The following is a 12,308-nucleotide window of genomic DNA, read 5'->3' as shown; positions in this document are numbered from 1 at the left end:
GAAATATGTTTGCATGTAAACCAAAATAAAAAGTTGGCCAAACAACCAATACAGTTATGACTTTTATCATCATCAACCTCATCACTGAAGAAACAACAAACTATTAAATATTATACTATCTAGTAAAAACATTTTATATCACATTCTCAACAACACCTTAATTTCAATTATTAAATTGATTAAGGTATAATTTGCAATAACATACTTATTATGAATAATTATATAACACTTCACATCATATAATGTTGACTTTGTTACACTGAACTAAAGTTAAGCATTTTCTTCCAATTTTATTTTAGTTGTTCACGTTCACATATCGCTTTCTATCGACAGCAACAGAATGGTTAGAAAATGTATGAAACCATATATCGTTACTCGCTCATGGTTTTGTGCAAGATGTCTGATTAAAATGAGTATATCTCCTCCAGAAACATGCATTTTTTTCCACGCTCCCTCCCCCTCCCCGTCAAATAACATGACAAAGGCAAGGTCTGTGATTAAATATGCTGCATACTAAGGATTTATGTGGGTCCAAGTAGCGAAACCATGCTGATACAGTTTCTAAAACGTCCAGATGACCCTCTATCCACACTGCAGATGAGGACAAACACAGGCCCGAGTACACTTCCCCTGTGTACTCAATAGATAGGATCCGATACTTTACCATCCCTGTTTTCGTTCGTTTAGAAAGTTCTCAATCGGTAACAAGGTAACTTCATTAACCAGGGGAGATAAGCGAGTACACACTGACGTTTTCTGTCCAAATCCACGGAACACGGGCACATGGAAAACGAAATCTATTTCTCCTAATAGGTACATGTATATCACTGAAATATTCCAGGTATCAAATCACCTACCGAGTACGGATAAATTGTAAACATCTTCATAACGACATTTTGCCTATGGCTTTAAACCTTCTGTAAACAATATACTTGTATACAAAACAAAACTTTGAAACCGTGTTTAACTGGCGGACTTATTTATTTATCACATGCATGTACTCTGATCCGTATTTAAAGAGTGAAAGCAGTCTCTAAACATCAGCATGGAATGGATAGTCGTAGAGTTGTGCCATTCTGAAAGATAAATAAATAACTCATTATGTCACCAGAATGAGATATCAGATGATTATCAAACATTAAGAAGGGTGCGGGGGTATATAGTATTAAATATCTCTCCCATCCTGTCTCACCCAGACCCGAATCATAGGTATCACTTTCTTGAGATTTTAATCAAACATGTATTTTGAAAGCACGTGAAATCAGCAACATCACAAGACATCTGTCATCAGGTAACTTTTGATTCTAGGTGCAAACAAATATTAGCATCAGAATACAATGATTGAGTTAATTTGTCATAATTGTACGGCCAATATCTATGTTACTATTACTATTAACTATCTTAATTATCTTTAACTTGAATGTGTATTGATCACTTATGGAGGTAACCTGTCATTGTGCGGGGACCTATATTGCTGGGTTTTTATTTGGATTGAAGCATTCTAATTAGCTTATACAGATCTTGTTATCTTTGTTGAGGAATATGTTCATGATAATATAATTTTACATACACTTCCGCTTTAAACAGTCTAACTCCTTTATTGATTCCTGTAATAGCCGTCATGTCCTCAGGCGATAATTCAAAGTCGAATACCTGAAAGATATTGAAGTTCATTATAAGTTGAACATGTTCATGATAATACAGCTTTAATCAATGATTATGAAATACCGATGTTCTATCAATATTTTCAAAATATGTTATTGTTTGTTCACGTGTCATAGAAAAAGCAGATACTAAATAATAATGTGGTATACATTATCTAAAATTTAGTACCAAATACTCAAACCCCATTGGTTGATTTTTATATCACTATAGTAATGGAATAAACCACGTCACATATTTTTGGTCTGTGTGATTGCATTTTTACGGTTTTTAATTAATCATCACCTGGTTCTACCTTCCGAAATCCCCGTTAGAGTCTACATTTATAAGTAAAACTAAATTAAAAATATAGTTATTGTGTAGAGCTAGTGATGAGTTGATAGCAATGGTTTGATATGAAGTCAAATTTTCCCTACATTTCTAGATAGAGTAAAACTCGTTGTGAAATAAAAAATATAGTTATTGTGTAGAGCTATTGATAAGTTGATAGTAATGGTATGATATGAAGACAAATTTTCCTTACATTTCCGTTTTGTTGAATCCTACTTGGTGTAACGCTCTTTGGGATCACTATAATATTCCTTTGGAGTAAATTCCGGAGAAGGATCTGTGGACAAGACAATGGTAACTTTATGTGATGTAAGATAGCACATCGCACATTCTTATACAGTTTGTTGGATGTATTCGAAGATTTCCCTCCATCCTTCAAAACGTGATTATCTTATTATTATTATTATTAAAAAAGATTTTAAGACATTGGCCCATATTTTGTCATGTTCATATCATGCTCCAAGTGAAGCACTTTAACTTATCTATAAATAGAAATAAGAAAACATCTATAAACCTGAGCTGGGGTTTTATTGTACTTCGTGGCAAGTTTCCCAATCACAGGATCATTCAACAATACTATGGTGTCAGTTTTATCGGAATTGCTACAAAACATAAACAAATGCAGGTGATGAGGAAAGTGATCAATGAAATACGTATGTACGGAAAGAGGTTCATGTCATATCCTTTACATATATATGACGTATGATTGTAAGTATTGTCAATCATGTTAATAAATCTGACTTTTACATTAAAGCGTTAGTTCAGCATTGATGTATATATCATATCTCTAAAATTTGCTTGGAATATGCTCCACTTAAATTTGATCCCTTATCACTTTCAATCAATAACCTTGGTTGTGACCAAGAATATATATGAAGTATTATAATAAGAATAATCGAAACCTATGTAGGAGAAGTTTAAGTTATGTAATAAAAACATGTTCAATCATGAAAGATGTTACTATAGAAGTTGGTTTAGTAGGCCTGTCCTATACCATCCAGAGCAATTATGGTAAAGTTTGTTGCCAAATGACACAACTATATTTGTACGACAGCACAGGCTGGTCCGTTACTCAGCTTCATTGGTAGGGAAAGTCGGGCAATGAACCTCGAATCATGATCTAGGGTTTCGCGACCGGGGCTCTAATCGAATGAGCTAACACGGTCCCTCAAATTAAAATACCGACAAAATAACCAACCCGAAAATCTAACTCGAAACAGATAACACAAAGACAAATTACGAATGAAAACAAAAATAATTTGGACGGAAACCCTTGAAAGGAAAACATAGGTCAAGTCAGGGTTAAGTCACATTCTCAAAACTAAGGCATAGGAAACCTGTCTATGTTAATGTGAACTCACAATCGTGAAGTTTGTCTTCCAGGAGATCCAATAGGACCGTACGCCATTATTGGTATGTTATACTGCTTCATGTATTCCTCAAGTTTTGTCTGTGGGAAGTAGGCGTGGCACTCCACCTAGAGATAAAGCAGGACTGTGGTATTATACATGTAATATCTCATATCAAGGCAGTATACTATTTAGAGGTTATCTCCCGACGCAGAGTTTGTTCTTAACACCAATAACATTTTTCTATGGACAATTTTTTTCTAAACTTCCCTTTTAATATTAGGAATCAGTCGTGCAACTAGGGACTGATTACTGAGTCACAGTACCACGCTCGGAATTCCGTTTTATTGGTTGCGTATGTCAAAGCTATATAACTGATACTAATAAAATGTTCACGTCATCCCCACAGACGGTAAAATGAATGACCTTTGGGTACCAATATATTATTTTAAAGATTGCATTAAGACTTTACCTGATTCGTTACTGGCATAACACGCGCGACTTTCCTGACCCTCTCTAACTGTGCGGCGTTGAAGTTTGATATGCCAATACTTTTGGTTTTTCCCTGGTCCACGAGTTTTTCCATTTCCTAGGACATGAATAACATTAGGAATCTATTTATAAATAGTCATAACACTAACACATAAAGACAGTAAGATAATACATTTCACAAACTTCGTATGGAACATTAGACATAATGTACCTAACAGAACACAGAGTCAGTAAACACGTTATAGTCTAGACGTACCTAACAGAACACAGAGTCAGTAAACACGTTATAGTCTAGACGTACTTTTGAGAACAAAAACTCAGAAAACAAAACATACTTTCCAGACACCTTCAATGTCCACTCTCTCTTCAGCATCAATTTTTCCGTCTTTTATTGGGAACACATTATTGGGATCCTCGGGGACCTGAAGAAAATAACATAAATCCGTGCACTTGAAACAATATTGTGAAAGGGAAAAGATGATTATTATCATGTTTTATTTTCTTTTCTAAGTAATGCTAATGTAACGGAGTACTACAGATTATTTGGAACATGTCCATCGGATATATCTGTCGAACAAGGACAGTACAGACTCGTTATTGTAAGGTGACTACTTCTACCTTTATTTATTACTTACATCTTACAACTAATTTGTATGATACGCGTGGTGATAACAGTTTCCTTATAGCTAACTTTCCATTTCTTGATAGTCAGATCTTTGTATCTCCACCAGTGTTTACAAGTCCAAGTTGATTCGATTTTCAATAATTCATGACTGCCATAGACATGACGACGATTTCCCCAATCATCCAGCCCAGTTATATACTTTCCCCTAACGACTGACACCGACCTCGGCGTAAATGCTTTCTCCAACCGAACAACATCAACCCGTGCGTTAACTCCAGTTTACCAACATCAACCCGACCGTTAATGCTTTCTCCATCCCAACAACACCAACCCGGCCGTTAATGCTTTCTCCATCCCAACAACACCAACCCGGCCGTTAATGCTTTCTCCATTCCAACAACACCAACCCGGCCGTTAATGCTTTGAATAATCGAGCAACATTAACCCGACTTTTAAAACGGTCTCCAACCCAACAACATCAACCCGGCCGTTAAAACTTTCCCAAACCGACATCATCAACCCAACCGTTAAAATTTTCTCCAACCTAACAACACCAACCCGGCCGTTAAAACTTTCCCAAACCGAACAACATCAACCTGGCCGTTAATGTTTTGCCTAATCGAGCAACATCAACCTGGTCGTTAATATTTTCCCCAACGGAACATTCCCAACGCGGCCGTCGATAAAGACACTTTATGCTCTGCCCAATCCGACGTCCGCAACAAAAACAAATAAGACGGCGGTGGCATAAGTAAATGTTTGGTACTTACCCGACATGCCATAGGGGCATGTATCAGGAACAGATCAACATAGTTGAGCTTCAGTTTCTTTAGACTCTTCGACATAGATAACTCGACATCGGCAGGCCTTGTGTAAATACTGGCAAGCTGTAAAAAGATAATCAAACATTCACATAGATTAACGTATACATGTCTCAAACAAACGTGTTATGGTCATTTATATCAATTCATTTCGACACATGATTTCGATTACTGATTGTATACATGGAGGTGTCAACGTCTTTGTGAAATCCGTTGAGCTTGCTTGTTAGTAAGCCCTGCTGGCGGACTTTTGGCCGCCCGGGTTTGCTGTTTCCCTATATGTCAAGATTTCTATTGAATTCGTTATCATCCTCTAAGGCGATACAAGGTTGCATCAACTTATACTAATCTGTTTTCCTGCATAAAAACTCGCTTAGGGTCTTAATGTAGGAGGGAAAACGAGATCCTCGATATCTTTGGCTCAGGTTCAGGAAATCGAACCCCAGTCGCCTTGATGTATGTCCGTTACAACTGCGTCAACCGATCATCCGTTCAAGAAGAATCTATCTTTAATGATTACATTAAGTTAATCTATAAACAATGTTATTGGTAAGTTTTGATGCAATACATCCACCTTTTCATTACCTTCGTACAGATGAAAATGTCTTCCCTCTTCAGTTTGCCGGCCTTGAAGTACTCGTCTAGGACTTCGCCTATTGCTTCTTCGTTCAGATAGTTGTATGCCGTATCGATGAGGCGGTACCCAGCGTCCAGAGCCGTCCGAACGGCCGTCTTTACTTCTTCTGGCTTACTCTGTAACGAAGAATCTGTCTTTTTAATTTTACCTGTTAGTAATGTACATTCTCAAAATTTTCTGTCTCGTGTAAATTTAGATCCTTGATAAACTGAAACAAAATTATATACTATTTCCGGAGAAATGTGTTCCTAGAATATCCATTACTATACAATAAATATGGTGATGAAACACTGAGAAAAACATAACTGATTTGCAATGTTAAACCTTTACTGTGAGTAGCATAAAGAACCATTATTGTATTCATTTCACTGTTTATTACATTATCATGTTTCATAATGAATTGCATGCATTAAGTTTTAACGTGTTAGATTAAATTTTACATGTCTAAAAGTTTGAAATGTTAGTTAGATGTTTCGCTACAAGACAAACTTTTTTGGTGTAATGCATGGTAAGATTGTTTTGGTATAAATGTTGGTCATATTATTTTGGTATAATGGATGGTTAGATTATTTTGGTATGATGGATGGTCATATTATTTTGGTATAATGAATGGTCATATTATTTTGGTATAATGGATGGTTAGATTACTTTGGTATGATGGACGGTTAGATTATTTGGGCAAAATGGATGGTTAGATTATTTTGGCATAATGGATTGTTAGATTATTTTGTATAATGAATGGTTAAACTATTTTGGTATAGTGGATGGTTAGATTATTTTGGTATAATGGATGATTAGATTATTTTGGTAAAATGGATGGTTATGTCATTTTCTGTAACACGCCTCTGCATGCGTTGCACGACAATCTACATATTGGCCAGAAAATTATTAAGGTTTTTGAATATTTTTGTCTAACTTACGATATATTTGAAGAGTTTTAATCAATGATGAAATTTGATTAATAACTTTATATTTACCTTAAATGTGAACGTTCCGTGCACCGAATTTGACAGAACATAGGAAAAACAACGAAGTCAAGAGTTTCCACTTTGCAACCTCATATAGGCCTAGGTCTTTCATATTTGAAAATTAAAAAAAAAAAAAGGGGGGGGGGGGGGGGGGGGTGTGTGTGTGATAGATTAGGATTTATAATTATAAAAGTGCTAATACTGTTCAATTGATGTGTACGTTTTGTGATTAAAAATTAGTCCCACAATGATAAATTCAAGTATTCAAGAAATTCTGTGAGTTCCATCAAAATTCTACGAGTACATGAAAGACTCAGGACTTGAATGTAGATTTATCACTGTGTGATTATCGAAATATTAAGTATGAGTTTCATTTTGTTTAACCTCTTTATAATCAGATTTACGATTTACGTATTACATATTTGAAAATGATTTGCTTACTAGCAAATAGAATTTTTTGTCGCTGATGGTGTCACCAATGTCAAAGAGTTAACGCATTAATTAATATTCTTCACGATAATGATTATGTATGTAATTCTACTGTCCTTTATATTACATTTTGTATGTTATTGATTAATTACCTGATTAAAAAATGTTTTTACTTTTTGAATAATCCTGGAGCATTTCCAGTAGTTTAAAGTATTTATATACCTGTGGTCCGAATCGAGCTCCGGCCGCCGAGGTTAAAGGTTTGTGTGTTACCCTTGTGCCACTGACCACCCTAGCCACTCACAACACGTGGTCAGCCCCTCATAAACATGTCCTATTTGTATAGTAGAGGAGTGTACGTTTTGTGATTAAAAATGAGTCCCACAATGATAAATTCAAGTATTCAAGAAATTCTGTGAGTTCCATCAAATTTCTACGAGTACATGAAAGACTCAGGACTTGAATGTAGATTTATCACTGTGTGATTATCGAAATATTAAGTATGAGTTTCATTTTGTTTAACCTCTTTATAATCAGATTTACGATTTACGTATTACATATTTGAAAACGTATGATTTGCTTACTAGCAAATATAATTTTTTGTCGCTGATGGTGTCAACAATGTCAAAGAGTTAACGCATTAATTAATTTTCTTTACGATAATGATTATGTATGTAATTCTACTGTCCTTTATATCACATTTTGTATGTTATTGATTAATAACCTGATTAAAAGTGAATAATTTTTGACTTTTTGAATAATCCTGGAGCATTTCCAGTAGTTTAAAGTATTTATATACCTGTGGTCCGAATAGAGCTCCGGTCGCCGAGGTTAAAGGTTAGTGTGTTACCCCTTGTGCCACTGACCACCCTAGCCACTCACAACACGTGGTCAGCCCCTCATAAACATGTCCTATTTGTATAGTAGAGGAGTGTATTAAAGGGGTATACCTTGTTTTAGGTTCATGTTTGATGGGACATACACACGTATGAATAGCGTGATACGGAAACACGAGTTAACCTGAATATTGAATTTCGTCAGATCCTACTCCTACATTACCTGGCCTGGCAGACGATATGTGTTGGTTGTCGTCTGCACGTGATAGCAGTAAGCATAGCTTCTGTCCTGGTAATCACAGATTCTGGTGACCATTTTACTATCAATAATATAAACACCACGAGCTGATAATATACATTGTACCTAGCCATACAAACACGTCTCACGTGGATGTCCGAGAATAACATATGGTTGACGTTTAGATACTATTTTCTACTTAACGTTTTCTTAATGTCATTAGGTTAAGGTCTTATATGTCATCCCTATGATTGTAAATGCTATTAAGTTCAAACTTATCATTTGGATGTGAAATACTTACTTATATCTGTATACAGTTTTCTATGATGGCAAGTGATCAAGCTTAAAAGGTTCTTTTAGACATATATTTGGCAAATGCAAGGCTGAAGAATGTTTTTTCTAAAACAGCTTTTTGGCCATTGTTGATTAATGAAACGGCACTTGACGATTGCTAGGTTTTTCAATCCGTCAAACGAGATACTCTCGTCGCAAGCATTTCCTGCTATGTGTGTGTGTAAGTGAGTGCGTGTGCTCCTTTTGTATCAAATATTTTGGAAATGTGATTTGCTACAATAATTGACATAGATCGCATACTCGAGAAAATTGTACATGTACGGTATATACTTAACCTTCATGTAACATACGTTAATTCCATACCGACGTCTATATTTCAGTACCATGAGAATACACCTACCTGCCAAGTCCCAAGTCCAAAAAGTGGCATCGTCTTGCCATTGTTTAAAGTAACACACGAGGTTGAAATCGACATCTTGCTTTGTATGTTAAGTTTGAAGAAGTGAAGATTTGCTGTAGGTTCGTGAACTTAAATAAGGCGAGTAGGAATATGTGAATATGTAGAACGAGGTGCGATAACAGCGAGTCACACGGTGAAGTGATCACATAGTTTCTGTGATGTCATCATCAATGGGCAAGATAGACATTTTCTACTGTCTTACGGTTTTATCAGACTCCAATTTAATAAAGACATGGTTTAATGTGATGCGAAAAGTTTAGGTCTAGCATGACGGTTCCTAGCAATTTAAATTCAAGACGTTTCCCCTTTGTTTTTAGACATGTACAAAATAGTTACATGTATGTTCGTCACGAAAGTAAGCAAGGTCAGTGGAGTAGTAGGTGAATATCCAGACTGCAGTGCAATAACACTTCTCTTTTTAAAAATTTTTTTTTTTATTCATTTTCAAATTTTGTTTACAATACATGACATATACAAAATACATGAGTAAGGACAAAAAAAAAACATTCACACTTTATACATCAACAGTAACACTTTCACTCCACCCAAGACAATTTTGTGATCGTTGTATTATATAATTTAGTTAAACTTCGTTCAAAAAGCATTATGTCAGTGGATAAGAGTTTAAGTACACAAAACAAACAAACAGAACAGAGAGAGAAAAAAGAAAGGAACAGACAAACAAACGAGTGTACAAAAACAACTGAAAACAGACACAGAAAGAACATAATAAACCTAGGTCAGAGATGTTGTATATTTGTATTATTGTTTTAAATTTGTAGCCACTGTTGTTTTTGTGTCAATATGTATTTTGTTTTTAATGTTACTTTTGGACATTAAAATTTTAATTTTAAGTCCTAATTCCAGGCATTTAGATTTGTAAATATATAGTTTTGTTATGAGTAATATCAGGTTATCTAGACTGAACTTTGTAAGTTTATTAATTTGTTATGAGTAATATCAGGTTATCTAGATTGAACTTTGTAAGTTTATTGATTTGTTATGAGTGATATCAGGTTATCTAGATTGAACTTTGTAAGTTTATTGATTTGTTATGAGTAATATCAGGTTATCTAGATTGAACTTTGTAAGTTTATTAACTTATCAAAGATAATTCCTGTTTCACTTCTCAGTACACAGGGTGGAGTGGTCACGTCAGTGTATATGATATATGTTCCATTGTGTTTCCTGGACTCCAGTTAGACAAAACTTGTATTTTACGTATGTTTTGCCGAAATTAACGAACAGCTTAACAAATTTAATATCAAGATCAAGACAAATGGAACGCCATAATACATATTAACAATTGATGAAGTTACTTTTGTTCCATAGCACCAGAGTAGTGATTTACAGACTTGTGATATTTTACTGTTTTTTTTTTTTTCATTTACATGAGTACTTATCTTTATTAAGTACTTCAATTTTACCTACGGTTATATTGACGATGTGTTATCAAAACAAAAGTGTTTTTGGCCAGGTCACTAGTATATATCTCGTACATATATGTAGATATTAAAATCAAGGACACTGTACTCATTATCAGTTGCTAACCTCGATATTTACTTTTCAACGTAATCAGAAGGGACATCTTACAACTGATCAACGTGATGATTTCAATTTTCCAACTGGTTCGATAGTCAAGGTTTTGTTCCCTTTATCACGATTTTCGTAACAGAGGTCGATTACTGACGCAAAGATAAATAACACAAAATTTGAAATTCTTTATTACTCACTGGGCAGACGTCCTTTGGAGATTTATATAGAAAAAAATAAAATACCAGACAGGGTAATAAAGATACAATGCAAATATAAAATACAGAAAATTTAGTACATTGTAGCATATACATAGTTTGTATATCGTTGCTAGTGGTATCTCACTCTTGATACAGCTATGGGGACATTGTACTTAATATACTGCTATATAGTTGTTATACAATTGTATATACCAAACACTTTATAACATATTATTAAGTGAAGATTGTAATTTCAAAGGAGCATGGTAATATTTTAGTAACAATTGAATATACCAAATTCTTTATAACATATTATTAAGTGAAGATTATAATTTCAAAGGAGCAAGGTAATATTTTAGTAACAGTTGAATATACCAAATTCTTTATAACATAACGAAGATTGTAATTTCAAACATGGTAATATTGTACTAACACAGTTTTATCTATCAAATACTTTATACTATATTACAAAAAATTGATTGTTTGATTGTAATTTCAAACGAACAAAGTGATATTGTAGTAACATAGTTGTATGTATAAAATTCTGTGTAATATATTACTAAGAAATTATTGTAATTTAGAGAGGTGCAGAGATGACAGTTGATGATGAAAAAGGTCGACATCATGATCCTATTTGAAAATATATCGATATGGAGTCAGCAATATTCAGTTATTGCCGATGTGCCAAGCGTTTTCATTTTCCTATTTCTCACTTCCAGATTGTGACTTGACCCAGATTTGTATGGAGGGTGTCGTCGTGACCTAGGTATGTATGGCAGGTGTCGTCGTGACCTAGGTATGTATGGCGGGTGTCGCCGTGACCTAGGTATGTATGGAGGGTGTCGTTGTGACCTAGGTATGTATGGCGGGTGTCGTCGATAAGGCAGAAGACGCTTACTCTTCCGAACACCTGGTCTGTTTCTCATTTTTTCATAATTTAACATGAATTTCCATGCAAATCTATATTTGATGTTCGTATTTTACCCTTGTTTGATCAATTCGGAATTGAAATTATAGTTTTGTTATTATGTCGGTATTCTTGGTTGTTTTGATAGTATTAGACCCATATCTTATTGTTTTAGTAGATATCGGTGTCATGTTCGAATCTGCATATTGTATTAGTACCGGTTCTTCAAATAGTTTTGTTTATATTCTTCCAATACAATCTTGTCCGGGGTAAATTTTTAAACATTTAAAATATCTTAATGAAATTTTAAAATATAAATGCATATAAATGCGTAAGTGAAAGTTAAAGGTCAATCGAGGGCAAGCTTTTCAATAACTAGTATCAAAAAGGGAGAGGCATGTTTTTGTTCACTTTTACTGTTTATTACAAGGGACTGTTTGTTTCCTAAGAAACATAATATATTGTGTGTTACTGTTGATGTACTAAATAGAGGTTATACGATCATTTATTCTCTATCTTCATTGGCC

The 12,308-nt window shown here is 34.5% G+C and overlaps 1 protein-coding gene across 1 annotated transcript; it reads right to left on the bottom strand.

Annotated features, from left to right (window-relative positions):
• Positions 1 to 957: 957 nt before the first annotated feature.
• On the bottom strand, positions 958 to 9,281 carry LOC117343479 (aldo-keto reductase family 1 member B1-like). Its single transcript, XM_033905849.1, has 10 exons — positions 9,082 to 9,281; positions 5,865 to 6,032; positions 5,229 to 5,345; positions 4,169 to 4,255; positions 3,814 to 3,930; positions 3,354 to 3,469; positions 2,507 to 2,594; positions 2,186 to 2,269; positions 1,571 to 1,653; positions 958 to 1,076 (listed from the first exon to the last, which is right to left on the bottom strand). Exons 1-10 carry the CDS (start codon positions 9,154 to 9,156, stop codon positions 1,034 to 1,036), a joined length of 978 nt encoding a protein of 325 aa, XP_033761740.1. The 5' UTR covers positions 9,157 to 9,281; the 3' UTR covers positions 958 to 1,033.
• Positions 9,282 to 12,308: the final 3,027 nt, after the last annotated feature.

The sequence above is a fragment of the Pecten maximus genome, chromosome 15 (genome assembly GCF_902652985.1).
Source record: "Pecten maximus chromosome 15, xPecMax1.1, whole genome shotgun sequence".
Classification (NCBI taxonomy): Eukaryota; Metazoa; Mollusca; class Bivalvia; order Pectinida; family Pectinidae; genus Pecten; species Pecten maximus.
This window is presented reverse-complemented; position numbering and strand designations above follow the sequence as displayed.